The 15473-nt window shown below is 36.1% G+C and overlaps 2 protein-coding genes across 2 annotated transcripts; one reads left to right on the forward strand and one right to left on the reverse strand.

Moving 5' to 3' along the window:
• The first annotated feature begins 8813 nt into the window (after positions 1 to 8813).
• Positions 8814 to 9890, forward strand: LOC126588813 (photosynthetic NDH subunit of lumenal location 3, chloroplastic-like). The gene is made up of 3 exons (XM_050253942.1): positions 8814 to 9187; positions 9271 to 9557; positions 9636 to 9890. The coding sequence occupies exons 1-3, from the start codon at positions 8911 to 8913 to the stop codon at positions 9732 to 9734; spliced, it is 663 nt and encodes a 220-aa protein (XP_050109899.1). The 5' UTR covers positions 8814 to 8910; the 3' UTR covers positions 9735 to 9890.
• Positions 9891 to 9985: 95 nt separating this feature from the next.
• Positions 9986 to 15342, reverse strand: LOC126588802 (kinesin-like protein KIN-14N). Its single transcript, XM_050253926.1, has 16 exons — positions 14578 to 15342; positions 14272 to 14416; positions 14085 to 14194; positions 13882 to 14001; positions 13591 to 13773; positions 13033 to 13242; positions 12870 to 12944; positions 12592 to 12738; positions 12384 to 12522; positions 12185 to 12294; positions 11528 to 11689; positions 11190 to 11404; positions 10864 to 10945; positions 10638 to 10742; positions 10451 to 10555; positions 9986 to 10360 (listed from the first exon to the last, which is right to left on the reverse strand). The coding sequence occupies exons 1-16, from the start codon at positions 14767 to 14769 to the stop codon at positions 10181 to 10183; spliced, it is 2280 nt and encodes a 759-aa protein (XP_050109883.1). The 5' UTR covers positions 14770 to 15342; the 3' UTR covers positions 9986 to 10180.
• Positions 15343 to 15473: the final 131 nt, after the last annotated feature.

Genomic DNA, 15473 nt, shown 5'->3' on the forward strand with positions numbered 1-15473 from the left:
AATGTGAAAGAGTTATAAGCCTTCCCTTAAGAGTTTCGTAAGGAGAATTAAACTCTAAAACACGACTATGTAATCGATTGATTAAATAAGTTGCAGTAAGAATGGCTTGTGACCAAAAAAATTTTGGTACATTCATAAGCAACATCAATGCATGAGTCTTCTTAAGTAAATTCATGTTCTTCCTTTCTGAGATCCCATTTTGTTGTGGAGTTCCCACACAACTTGTTTGGTGGATAATACCATGAGAACTCAAGTATTGATTCATATTATTGGATAAGAACTCAGTGCCATTATCGGTTCTTAGATTCTTAATTGTTGACTGAAATTGAGTTATGACAAGTTGATGAAAGTCTTTGAACATAGTGACCTCATTTTTAGATTTCAAGAGATATTGCCATGTTGTTCTAGTAAAATCATCCACAAAGATAACAAAATATTTATATCCATCAAAAGATTCAATAGTTAGACCCCAAATATTGGAGTGTACAAGTTCAAAAGGTTTGCTAGCCCTAGACATTGAGGAACAAAAAATGAGTCTAGTAAACTTCAAGAACTGACATGTATCACACATTGTAGATGATTGATACATTTTGGGAAAAAGTTTAAGCAAAACGGCCTCGGATGGATGGGCTAACCTTTGATGCCAAATTTGTTGGTCATTGGGAGAGATTGAATCAACATGCAAGGCTTTGACAAGATGAGGTTTCTTGCATAGATAGTAAAGACCATTTAGAAAAAAACTTTCACCAATCGTCTTCTTGGTGAGAGAATCCTGAAACACAACACTGTTTGGTGAGAAGGTGACAAGACAATTTAGAGTTCTAGTGATCTTTCCTATGGACAAAAGTTGAAAAGGAAAGGTAGGAACAAACAGTGCTGTAGACTCAAGATTGTTTGAAAGATTTTTTTTTCCACTCCTAAAACCATGGCATTTTTTCCATTTGCAACTGACACATAAAAGGGTTTTGACAAGATTTGAAAACTGTGTAAGTTGGAGGCTTTGTTTGTCATGTGGTCAGTGGTTCCTGAGTCTATAATCTAACAATCATGTTCAATACCAGTGTGTAAGGTAGTTGAGAAAGCACTAAAAATACATGGGGCATTGCTTCTTAATATGTTCTCATTTTCAGCAAGGAAGCATGCGAACTATCCTTGTAGTGCAGTGGGATTTTCAGTTGTACCCCTTGAGCTTTCTGCAACTTTTCTATGTCCCTTGGTTTGCATGTATATTGCAAAGTCATTTATGAGTGAGACATGATTTGAAAAGAAGTCATGTATGCTCTCAGGGAACGAGGTATAGCTGTGATTTGCTGCATGCTGAGGTTTGTATGAGCCAGTGTGGAGCTACCTTGAAGGAATCATTTTATGATCCTTGTTGAACTTAGGTTTCAGTTCGGGGTGCAGAATCCATCACCTTTCTTCCACGTGACATATAACATCACAGTAACTGCATTTCAAGTGCGGATTTTTACCCTTGTAAGGCCTGATGTCTGAGGGTTTATGTTAGACTCTTGACTCAGAAATCTTGGAATTCTTCTCCAAGTTCATCACCTTTCTTCGAGCTTCCTCATGTTGAACAGTGGCACACACCGCTTTGAAGGAAGGAAGTTCGACATTCATCAAGATGTGACTTCTGAGATCCTCATAGTTAGAGTTCAAACTCGCAAGCAACTGATATATCTTGTCTTTTTCAACCCTTTTCAGAAGAACAGCAGCATCAATGGTGTGAGGTAGATAAACATCTAACTCATTCCATATAGTCTTGAGACTTCCTAAGTGATTACAAAGTTTTTTTCATCTTGTTGAAGATTGGCAATGCCCCTCTTCAGCTGAAACACACGTGCATAATTATTTTGATTCCCGTTCATGTCCTTCACATAATTCCACAGATCGTGCGAGGGCTCAGAATAGCTGAAGATTTCAGCAATATGTTTCTTCATTGGGGTGCTCTAACTCCTTAATTGATGAACCCTAACTTTCCTCTTCCACCAAGAGCAAGAAACATTGCTCTAGACCACGGGAGATAGTTGAATTCATTCAACAAAACATAGCATATACGCTGATTCGTATTTATCTCAGTATCTGGAACAAAAAAATGAGAACTTTGTGAGTTTTTTCCTCCACGGTTTATTGAGCTTTCTTCAGCCATAACTATAGCTTGAAGATGAACAACAGCGGAAAAAAAAAATCGGCAGAGACAGGTCAAGAATGACACTGCTCTGATACCATGTAGAATTTTAAGTTTGTTTGAATGTATTTTTCATGTATTGATTGAAAGAACAAGATGGGGTATATAATAAGGTAGAAGGTTACAAGCAACCTTCCCTTAACAGATCCTACTAACTCGATAAACCTTAAAGTTGTCATCTCTTAAATTGAGGGACTGCAGCAAACAACTAACACACAAATATCAACAAGTCAACTAGTTGTCAATCTTCCTCAAATTAAGGGATTAGGCTTAATACTAAGCCCTAGTTTGGTACTGAGGTGATTCTAAAAAAAAAAAGTGGCTATCAAAAAAAGCTGGGAGCTTTTTTTATGTTTGGTAAACATTCTGCTTCAGCTTTTTTTCACAGTTTTTGGTGAAAAAAAAAGCCAAAAACACAAAGCTGCAAAACCCAGCTTTGAAAAACCAGCTTTTTTCATATCTGTTTTACATAAAAGTTTATCAAACACTATAATACTGCTTTTTTTTTTCAAAAGCACTTTTACAAAAAAATTTACCAAACACTCTGCTGCTTATTCTCATAGCACAGCAAAATGAGTTTTTTTTTCAAAGCACAGCAATATCAAACCAGCCTTAAATCCCATGGAAACAAGAAGATTGAGAACCGTCACCATGGGTACCAGACATCTCATGTCGCAGACCATATCTTCCAATATACCCCTATATATTATCATACTTTCTACTCCATTAACTACAAGTCCAATGACTGCTAATTTTTACGTGTTTGGTCTACTCAATTTTTACAAGTTTGGGCTTTCATCAACAGTTGAGCATCCAAATTTTAATTTAAGGACCGAAAATTAAATAGAAAAAATTTAAGGATTAAATGAAGAAAAAAGTATTCATACATGAGATTTTTAATAATTCCTTCAAATAAAAATCAAGCCCATAAACTTGTGGAGTTTGACAATTTGTATTCTTCTGTAAAAATTCTGAACAATACAAAACTCTGAGTTCGATTCCCTCCTCTCCCAATTCACTTGTATCAAAATTTGGGTTTTAGAAATAGCAAAGGAGCAGCCACTTGCAATCAGAGGAAGAATGATACGAAATAAATTAATTAGTCAATGAGTTTTCATGGATTTTTAATCATCCATGATAGTGCATTCATGGAGTTTTGTTACAGTCTCCATGCATAGTGTTTTAATTCGCAAGATGTAATAAAACTTGTTTCGTTTTCTTGTACACACAACTCCAATCTATGTCATTCCTTTGAACGAAAAAAAAATTGTGGATTATGTGAGCTGTTGGGTTCTCACACTCAACTATTTGATTGCAGGGGTTATCATACTTTTGATCTTTTGTTTAGGAGAAAGATGATTTAGTTATTTATTTACCTTTTCTTTTGAGAAGGGATGATGTTGTGGGCTTACCTGAGGTGATGACAAGTTTATTGGACCCGTACAATGAGGAGAAATGATACATGAACATTGGTTTTCAACTTTTGGATACCCTTTTATTTTTTTTGGCGATTGAATTGAACAAATTAAATAAAAATATAACTAGCTAGAATTCGAAAGGTATGCAAAAGGTGAAAAGTGATTAGTCAAGGAAAATAGTCAAATTTTATTTGTAATGTTAATCTTGCACACAACTGCCAAATGTAAAGGAAAAAGAGTTCGGGTTTTAGCAAAGGAATTATGATAAAAACCACATATTTTAATTCCATAATCCATTTGAAAATATTTTTCTTCTTTTGCAGAGAGTTGGACATCAATCACGCCAAGAATTTGTGGAACTATATATGGGGTTTTGCTTGCAAATAGTTGAAAAACGATCACGCGCTAGCTTTTGGGAGTACAGACTACAGTGTAAATAAATAAACAAGTATCATGATTTCAGTGACTTATGCAGTGTAGCAGATGTGAATTCTATGACCAATTTGCGAAAACTTCCAACGTATGTTCATGAAAAACATTGCACAATTTGCATTTCTTAATAATATACAAAGTATGACGTAAATGTTATTTCTAAACTTTCTAAGCAATTTTGTTACTTATTTTAATTAGGACCCTTATTTTATATTACCGTTTTCAATGATTATTTTGAACAACAATATACAAACCACGATATCTATCTTAAAGGATTCTTATTTCACTTTCTTCACACAAAATTACCAAAATTTTAGATGTAAATATTGTGTGAATGAAACAAAAACAATTATTGCAGACACAAAAGCTAATCCAAAACTTAATTGCTAAAAAAGATGTAATGTTAATCTTGCACACAATTTTTCGCTAAAGTGATGGCTACACACAAAAATAAAACAAAAAAATGACACCATAATAATCAGCAAGCAAAAAAATGTGGAATGGTTAGTGTGCAATTCATAAATTTCGTTTTTTTGTACAATGGGTGGGTGCAAAAAGGCTAAGTTAGATTATTGAAAATAATAAGAAATTATTGTGATGGACACACACCCACAATTTATAAAATAATCACTTAAGAAATATAAAAATATCTAAAACAACACATCTTTGGGACGCGTAGCGCCTGTGATGTAAAAATGAATTAATGACTTGAAACCACCCACTAACGTGGGAGGTTTTGTTTTTGTTTTTGTTTTTTCTATAATTTTAAATATTAAATTCATTCAAAATAAAAATATGGTTAAATACTTCATATTCTTTTGGTTCAATTGTAATTTATGAAATTCTTAAAAGACAATTTATGGTATTTTGAATGTTTCACCATTTTAGGGTGCTCACTTTATATATATATAAGATAAGGGGGGGAAGGCAGTGACATTTTCATAAATAAGTTGAACTTTCGTGACACTTACTGTTTATACACGATTACACGATTAGATCAACTTCAACTAGTTTATTCATGATTTGGTGGCTTATGTGTAAATAGTTTATTTGTGGACTACGAGTCGATGCCAATTTATTTTTCTGCTCTAAGTGTAAATATTTCTTTGTAAAAATAAAAAATAAAAAACTTGCGTTTGGGCCTGGGCTTCATGAGCAATTAGTTTATTTTCACTAAAAAAAACCCTAATTACAATGAGCCCCTAGGGCAACAACCTATGGCTACATATATGATAAATCCAAGCATTCCTTTCGTAGGCGTTTACGGCCTCCAAGTACAAAAAGTCTTTTCATAGTGGTTGAATGTCTCTCATATGTTGATTTTCTTCGCTTATGACTAAATGGTGTGATCTATCAACGGATATTTTACACATAGTAGCTGAACGTCTCTCGTATGTTGATTTTGTTCGCTTTGGTGCGGTATGCAAAAGTTGGCAAGCTGTTAAGGATGGGGTTCAACAACGCACAGTTCACCCACCCTTAACTTCTTACTACTGCTGTAGCCAAAATAATGGTGAAACCTTGACCGTAGCTCGCCTCTTTGGTTTGTCGGCTAAGGAAAGGTTCTCGATTACAAACGTGATACATTCGAGCCTTCCGGATAAGTTTACGCATCTTTGTGCTTGGAAATATGGCTGGTTGTTACTTGCAAAGTTCGAGCCGAAAGCTACAACATTCCTTTTCTATAGTCCTTTTCGCAACGAGCTTATAGAGCTTACCTCCATTAGCTTTCCACATGAGAAGAGGTACTTTGGAAGCGACCTTCACTACGGCTCCAACCTGTCTTGATTGTGTTATTTTCGTGGCGAAAACTAATAAACCCAAGAGCAAAAATTTTAGAATAAGCACCTGTAACCTCAAAAGATTGAAGATGGAGTGTTTATAAATTCGAACATTCAAGATCAACCAAAGTTAGGGACGTGGCCTATGTGGATGGAATTTTTTGTTTTCTTTGTAAGGGTTATTCGGCGCCTGGTTATTGGTCGATGAACATGGACTCTTCTGCCTCCCGAAGAGTACGTTCTAAAAACAGTTCACAATATTTCCTGGTTGAGTTTGCTGGAAAGCTACCTTTGGCAGTAGATAATGAAGCTGGTGGCTATTTTGGATCTTGGAATATTTACCGGTTTGATTGGTCTCGAAAAGATTGGACTAGGGTTGAAAACTTGGGAAACAAGATACTGTTTTTGTTTCGCGCATCATGTACTGTAAGTCAAGTTGTGGGGGTAGCTAGTGATTTCAACGGTATGATATTTTGTTGGAGTATGATTCTCCACCCTCCTATTCCCATCCCCTCCTCTCAGACATTATTTTTTGTTTTATTATCTCTATAAAAAAATCAATATAAAATGTTGATGTGGCTTAACCGTGACCGTTCAAATAAAAGGGGATGGAAGGGTGAAAGATTATGAGGATAGAGAATCCTACTCCTATTTTGTTGTGGCTACTATAGTCCCTTCTACGAGTTGAACAACCATATTGTTGAAGGTCAATGGTACAGTTGAAGGTCAATGGTACCGTTACTAGTAAATGTGTCCCATTGTTTCCAAGAGGATCCTAGCTTTATCCTCTTTGTGAGGATTCTGGGATTCTGCAATCATATCTGTTCATTTTACATCGTATGATAAAAAATCATTGTAATTTTTTTTTTAAATTGAATATAAACAGTACCTAACAAAAACTGACCGCATGATGTACGATGAACGGATGTGATTGGAGGATTCGGCGAGGATCCTCTCTCACGTTGTTTGTGCTCCACCTTTTGCATTCAAGTTTGAATTTTCCTTCCCATAAATAAGATAAATTTGAAGTAATTGTCCTATCAGTTTTCTCGCTTGAATGGTTGTTCCATGTCTTGCCCTTAATTTTATGTATGTTATCAAGTGATTGAATAGTACTCATTTGATTTTTTTCTTCTGGGGACATCAAAACATATAAAATATTCACTAATCAATTTTTCTGCAAATATATATGGGCACATTACATCGGTATTGTACTTAAAGTTGAGTAAAACAGTATCGTTTAGCTGAAAGAATTTAAGCACATAATAAGTGGATAACCCTAAACCCTTGTAAGTATTTGTCAAATTATAATGCATTGAACCTTATTCACAAGATTAGGGTACAAGAAAATATATCCAAAATATTGGATGATATCTTTGAAAGAAAATTTCGAAAATGTAGGTCACTTGGCCATCATAGTCTATTTGCCGGCTCGATTAACTTTGAATCTTCTCCATAGAGTATATTTGCATATTATTTTCAAGAAAAGAAAAAAAACAATAAATATTCGCCTTATGTAGCTCTTCATTTAGTGGTCTCCTCCTAATTTTTGAAAATGTAGTGCTATTCATACATCATTTTTAATTATTATCTATTGATTTCTTCAATTCAGTCAATCCAACAATAAAAAATTAAAAGAGGTATATGAAAAGTGAAAATAGGTGTTTGGATGGCGACATCCTTTTTGAAAACAATCCAAGTTAAAGTTTCTCTTTTTCATTTGATCAAAGCTAAAATGTGTGTGCAAATGGAAAGGGAAGATGAAGTAATAAAAGTGAAATGATTTTCACGAATCATCTTTTCTCTCTATACACTTCTCTCTACTTTTTGGCAGTTAAATCAAATAAAGCTAAAAAAATTAAGGAACTTTAACGAAAAGCTTTCGGTATTATTCACTTTAACGAAAAACCATATTTTTACACTAAAAAGTCAATTATGGTACTATTCATTTTACCCTTTATTTTGTCTTTATCGTTAAAACTCAAAGTTTTCAAGCTATTTTCATTAGTTTTCCTAAAAATTAATGTGAAGAAAAAGAAAAATGGTTGGTGAAAATCATTTCTCTGACAAAATCCGCGTCCCATAATTAAAAAAATTCAAGGACTTGTGCCATAATGGAAGTCAACGGAACCAAATCCTCTCCGAATCCAAATAAACTGAGGCTCCTGAGCAAAGGATCTGAGCCGTTGAAATTTGATCTCACGGTTACAAACAGAGGGGGCCCTCTAAAAGTTATAATAATTGTAGTCGTTGGATCAAATTTCAACGAGCCCAGATCCTTTGATCTTTAGGCTCATTTTATTTGAGCCCGGAGGGGATCCGCTTCCGAAGTCAACCACCCTTGTGGTCGGAATAGGATCCCATCCGGATCCTATTTGTGGAGATTCAAATAATCAATCAATTATGTCCATTCATCGTACATCGTTCGGTTAGAAATTATTTTAAATTTTTTTATTTAAAATTAAATATAAACAGTATCTAACAAAAATTAATTGTACGATAAACGATCGTGATTGATTGATCCTCCGGATCCCCACAAAGAGAATCCAGAGAGGATCCTCATCCCTTGTGGTCATTCTCACCTGAGTTCGATACTCTCCTGCCCCTTTTCCCCTTCCTCCCCCCCCTCAGAACTCACTAAGTATGACAAAAATATATATATATTTCAAAAATAACGAAAAACATAAAGTAACCAATGGTCTACTAATATGGTCATGTTGCCACTTAATATTACAATTTAGTAGCATTCTTATTTATATGTAAGTAAGACGTCTTACGTTCGATTCTCACCAAAAATGAATTTGAACCACATTACTACTAACTCACTGTAAATCTTATCACACTTCCCTATCCCTTAATGTAGATGATATCGTAATGCCAATAATTTGTTTGTGTAATCTTCTGGTACGGGCCCATGTGGGCTTAAGCATATATTGGGCTGTGTATAATTACCAAACTATCCCTTCTTCTGAGGATATCCTTCTGGTGGTCCGTAGCAAACGTGCAATTTGCACAAGGATATAGCTCAAGTTCTTGCCAACCCACTCTCTGTTTGCTCAAGACTGCCATTTTCTCAGCCAATTCTTGTGCAATGTCTCACCTGGCAAACTTTAATGGAGTCTCCGAAACACTGCCGGTCATTCCAAGGTTTCCGACCGTACAAACAACCCAAAAGAAAGCGAGCATTATTTGCTTTATGAGCAAGAAAAGTGATGGTTTGCAGGAACAGCCACTACAAACTACAAGAAGACTTGCATTAGGCCTTGCCTCTATTGCACTTGTTGGCAACTCCTGCAACGGTGTCTCTCTTGCTGAGGGCAACGGGTTCTGGCTCGACGGCCCTCTGCCTGTGCCTTCTGCTGAAAACAGTAAATCAAATTTGGTACAGAGCATTTTAGTGTTACAACATTTGCTGTATTGTCATTCACTCCAACCATGTGTTTTGATGCAGAAATTGCAAATGAGAAGACGGGAACGCGGTCTTTTCTGAAAAGGGGAATCTACATGGCAAATATTGGAACGAAAGGGAGGAAGTTCAGGCTTAAGAAATATGCTTTTGATCTTCTGGCAATGGCGGATTTGATTGCAAAAGATACATTAAACTATGTTCGAAGGTATCTGCGGTTAAAATCCACTTTCATGTACTTTGATTTCGATCGAGTAATCTCTGCAGCTCCAGTGGATGAGAAACAGCCCCTTACTGATCTTGCTAACAGATTATTTGACACGGTCGAAAAGGTAACGTTAAAATGAACACTTAATTCAGATTGTTTGCCGCTGGAGAAATGTTTAAATTCTTTTCCAATATGTCAACAGCTTGATGGTGCCGTGAAGCAGCGCGACCTGCTTCAGACAGAAACATACTATAAAGACACAACAGTTATTCTCCAAGAGGTCATGGATCGAATGGCGTGAATTCTTAAAATCTGTTCATCTGATAGAGCAAATTAGTCCAACTGAATTTATTTGTACTGATGTGTAAGTTCATACTCTGTCAAACTGAATCTGCAAATGTAAAAGCATAGAACTTGTACATGATGGTTGAGTTATGAGTTTTCGAGATTATGACTATGAACACGGACTCTGTTTTCCGCTTCTAGTCAGTTTTACGTCATCGACATACAACAAGCAATCAAGCATTACTACAGAACACTCAGAAGGAAAAATTACTGAGAAATGAAGCTCAATCAAATCACTAGTTGAATAGAGAATTTTCCGAGTGTACCGATACACGCCCTATTTCTTCACTATACAGATAAGCCTACGTTAGAACCACTCTCAAATTTCGCTTCATGATACTACTGGAACATAATACAAACCACTGGTTACTTTAAATCAAAAAAGAAATCTTCGATCAAAGATCAACCATAGCTTATACGTGAATCTGGAGGCCGCATGTTGGTCTGACGTCGTGGAACCCCAATATCACAAGCATTTACCCGTGAAGCAAAGCGAAGCGAACAGAGTGATTCACCTGCCGAGGAGGGATCGGGAGAAATGTTTACGAACATCAATGTCTTTGAGTCTCCTCCGAGACATGGCTGGTCGAAATTTCACAAGAGTTTTAGAATTTTACCTTTCAAGAAGATATGATGGGACGTTTTAAAAATAAACTTAAACAAGTAAACAACCTGAAGAAGATATGTAAGCTTTGAGTTCCTAAACGGTACGTGGTCCTCCTTCTTTGCCAAGGCAAATATTACGTCGCTTAAACATGAGAGACTTTTGTTGATGGCCTGATTTCAGGGGAAAAATGATTTCTGTAAACGAAAAATAAGAAACATATAAACAAAATAGACTAAGGTTTTCATAAAATACCTGAGTTTCTTTCAGTCGGTCCCCCGTTGACCCACTCTTGGAAAGTCGTTCACTCCCAGCAAGATCAATAAGATTCAGGACACCTTGTACTTGTTGTTCAGTGCTCTTAAGATGAGATGGTAAGTTCAGAAAAGTAAGCACAATAACAAAAATATAAAAAGATGAAGCCAAAAAATTATTTTTTGCATACAGAAGAGTATCTGCAGAGAAAATGGATGTTGCTTACCTCATTAACGCCAGATATTCGTAGTGTGAAAACAAAATGGCTTCTTGAAGATTGCTCGTTCATTTGAGTTTTGCCTACAGACCTGAAAGGAACAAAGTAGAAGATAAGTAAGCGCCTTTCTTCAATAGCAATTTTCATCCTTTAAACAAAATCAGCAATTCCATTTTTCATCGAGTTAGAGTTAGATCCCCACTGTTAAGCATTAGTACTGCTGGGGAAAGTTAAAAAGATACAGAAACATGCATTGGAAGACTAGTTATATGTTGTATTTAGACAACCAAATTTCTCCGACAAAAAAACAGGAGTCGATAGTTAGATATAGAAACCTGCTATGTGCAGCCCGTTCTAAGAGATATGAGACCTCTTTAGCAGTGCGCACATCCACAATGGTAAGATCAGAGACATGAGTGTTCCCATTTGCATCGTGTTTGATTGTATATTGCTTTCCACCAATACCATTTTCTCGCAACATATCTGAAGATGATCGATTGGGTGCTAACAGATCACGAATAGTTTCATTATATATTTCCAACATCGACACCTACACATATTTGTCAAACAAAAAAGAAAATTACATCTGAAATGAATATATTCATTTGATGCATTCACAGAACTAAACTAATTGTGTGTGTGTGATAGAGAGAGAGAGAGAGATTCCCCTCACCTGCATCTCATATTTCCAACCTTGTGGTTGAAGAGATTGTCTGGTTTTAAAAATTTGTTCTAATGAACGAGGAATCAATCCTTTTTGGTCTGGATCTCCTGGCTGCCCCATCATTGTATAGGTTTTCCCTGATCCTGTCTGACCATAGGCAAAAATGCAAACCTGAAACAAGAAGCCACTACCATCAGGCTAAGAGTGCACAATTCAAACGATGAAGGGATATATAAAAAACCAATAAAGTGAATGCAAAAGAATATGCATGTTACAAAATTCCTAACCAAATACAATATACACTCCTAATTCCTAAAGATGCAAAAGCACATACATGCAAGCTTATGCACCAGATACCTTCATATATTGCACTGCCAATACATCAGGTTATCAATTTGTAAAAAAGGAAACAAAAATGTGATAACATTCTAACAAATATACAGGATGCATCTATCTTCACATATTGAATGAAATTTTTTTTAACGATCATAGATGAAGCATATAGATTACATGCATACAAAGTTAAATGTTGCTACGAATTTAAAGCTTTTCTACCGAAACTAATAAGACAAAGTTGGAAAGGAATTGAGAAAACTAAACGATAAAGGCATTGCTTTGTATGAAATGAAAATGGTAGCTTAAACAAGATAACAAACTTTTAATCACCTTATAACCATCAAGAGCACTTTGTACAAGCTGTGAAATGTCTTCAAACACATCTTCTTGTGATATTTCAGGCATAAAAACTTTGTCAAATGTGAAAGAATGTTTTTGCCCTGATGACAAATACAGGCAATATGTGAGTTTGAATAACAGAGAATAGGACATCCTAAAAGAGAAAGCTATCTACCATTGCTTAACATACCAGGTTGCACTAAATCAATGCCCCGTCCAAGAGCATCCATTGATGTTGGATAAGAGATGACCTTCCCTTCAGTGCTTAAGTCTTCATCCGCCAACAAAGGTCGCACTCGACAGAATACACGGATGTTCCCTTTTAGTTCCTATAGAATGAGAGAATTTATAAGCTGAAAGCAAAGGTAAAGATAAAAAAGTTGAGGCAAAAGATTTACCAAGATAGTGTTGTGCAACTTTTTACGCAACATTTCTCCTTCAATAAGTTTGAATTCTGCATCTGCCAGGCGAGTCTGTAACTCACTAATAAGTTTCTTTTGCCCTTCATATTCAGTTCTTGTTTCCATTGTAGATAAGTCGGACATCTAGAAGAAAACATATCCATACTTAGCAAGTTCAATCAACATGATGAATAAGTGGTTCAACATTGCATTCCACAACAACAATGTTGATAACCCGTATTATTCTGAATCACAAAAGAACCAGATATTATCACCTGTACTTTCTCCTCTGCAATCATTAGTTGGTCCTTCAATGTCCTTATCTGGTCACTCTGAGACAGACATCTTACCTGAAGAATACCCCACCACTATAGTATGTTAACAAACGCCATCAGAAACAAAACGCACAGAACTACCAGAAAGAATTATATAAATGACCTCCAGTACGGTGTATTTTGATCTGAGGTCATCAAGCTCAAAACTAGATTTCTCGGTGGATTCTTTGTACGTTGTATATTCAGCTGTTAGGGTCTGCACTTGGAGTTTATGTCGATCCCGATCACCTCTCACTTGTTGCAACTCCATCCTAAGGGATGCAACTTCATTTACCAAAGCATCCCTCTGCTTTATAGCATCATCTTGAGTTTGCTGTATGTCATCCATCAAATGAAAGTTTGAAACAGTTCATTTTCAGAAACAAAAATTTGAAAGAAAACACGGGAAGGGGAAACCCAAACTTTAAATTTCATACTATTTGACCCACTTCCTACCCATCTAAAATGCACTGTAGACACAGAAGTCAGAACTACAGATCAAGGTATGAACATTTTCAAGAATATTTGATCATAATGCGAATCATACAACATACAACTAACACCACCCTATATAGAATTTTCAATAGATGCCTACTTAGGAGAACACGGAAGTCAGATTTGTAGATGTATAATAAGAGAAATTCCTTATGCAAATAGAAACAATTCAAGATAAGAAACTCACTCTGGACACTGAAAGCTGACCCCTTAACATGCTCAGGTTCTCCACCATACTAACTTTTTCCTTCTCTACGCGCTTAAAGTCTTCCTCAACTGTAGAGAGGTCGTTGTGCAGTTTACTGTTGTACTGCTGCAAGCTTGCAATGTATTCTTGCAATCGTTTGTACATATCATTCAGTGAAGTTATCTGCAGAGCTCCCAAAAGAACAATTTTCAGATTAAAGCATTTGTAAGGAAACTCCATACCAGTCAACATGGAAGCAAAAGAAGGAAGGGAATGCATATTCTACTTTACCTTCTGAGTAGCACTTGAAAGCTCTCTTTGAACTCTCGCGTGCTCATCCGAGAGGGAATTTTGTGATCGCTCAATTTCACGTCTAGCCTCTCTTTCCCTAGAGAGAGATTCCATTGCAGCCTGATAGACATATTTCAAACATTGAATAATCTACAGAAATTAATCAAACTCATCCACAATGAACATCAAACCCACCTACTTACCATCTTATCCAACTCTTCTTTCGTAAATTTCTCTTGTAAAGAAGCATAGTTTTTCCTGAGCTCCACAATAATTGAATTCAATTCTTCTTCCTTGTTTTCCAGTAAGATCCCTACAATCAAACAAACATAATTACTCTAGTAAACAACTTCATTGAGAATTCAAACACACAAAAGATGTTATTCATACCCATTTCATCGCGTTGCAGCTTTGACACTTGTACATCATTCTCTAACTTCTCGTGCTCTAATAAGTAGCTTTCCTCAAGCTCTTGGAACCACTTTATGCAAAGTTTCAGCCTTTTAACATACTCACTCAGTGTCTCACATTTTTCCTATATAATCAATTAACATAAAATTCCATAACGTTGAGAAATACCCAAAACCCATCTCAGGTAAACTAATCCAAATAAAATTCAAAAAATCATACATTCAAATTTCAGAGAGCAAACAAAATTAATAATAATAAATAAAATTAAGAAGTGAAAGCTCAGACCTTGAGACTGAATCTGTCCTTCCTTTTGGGTCTCTCATTCAATAATGCGTCAACATCCTCTCTGGTAAACTCAATACCACCGCTCTCAGAACCGGCATTACTCGCCGGAGCGCTGCTCGGACCCATGTCTTGGCCCCCGTTCACCACCGAGAACGCGTGCCGGACCCTCCAATTTTGCGCAGTGCCCACCATTTTCGCCACTTTTCAGAAACCCACTTCAATACTTCATCTCACCAACCCAACACTTGCAAGAAAAAAAGCAACCATCTTCAAGAACAACCCAGAAAAGAACGGTGAAAACATAAGCAACCCAAAAGTGAAAAGTGATCCAAACGTTTCGTGAGTGTGAAATTGGGTGCCCTAGCTCTCTTTCTGCTGAAACCCAGAAGGAAAAATCCACCAAGTAAACAAATTGAAGCGCGGATTCCAAGAACCCATATATGAAAAACAAATGGGATGGGGTTGTATTGTATCTTGTGGGAAATGAAGACTACTAAATCTCTCTCTTGAAAACAATTTGAATAAGCAGAGAGAGAGTTCAGAAAGTGAAGCTGTGTGGGGCCATGGATTGCATTCAAAGCTAACAGTGAAATCTCAGCCGTTGCTTCAACGAGCAGGAAGATGGATGATCATTGATCTACAAGCAAGAAACCCAGAGACAGCAAAATTTATGTGCAATCTTTATGCGTTTGTTGTTTCTCAGGGAAAACAAATCTTTACATTTTTTTTTATTAAATTTAAAAAAAAAAAACAGTACAATTTCTATTTTTGTAGTGATTATTTCATTTATTCATTGGCTGTTGCTTGTTGGAATGGGTAAGGTTTGGTTTCACTGCCGTTGGTCGTTGGTATTTGAATGTTTTTGAATTGTGGTACCAGGCGCCCAATTTGATTTT

The sequence above is a fragment of the Malus sylvestris genome, chromosome 11 (genome assembly GCF_916048215.2).
Source record: "Malus sylvestris chromosome 11, drMalSylv7.2, whole genome shotgun sequence".
NCBI lineage: Eukaryota > Viridiplantae > Streptophyta > Magnoliopsida > Rosales > Rosaceae > Malus > Malus sylvestris.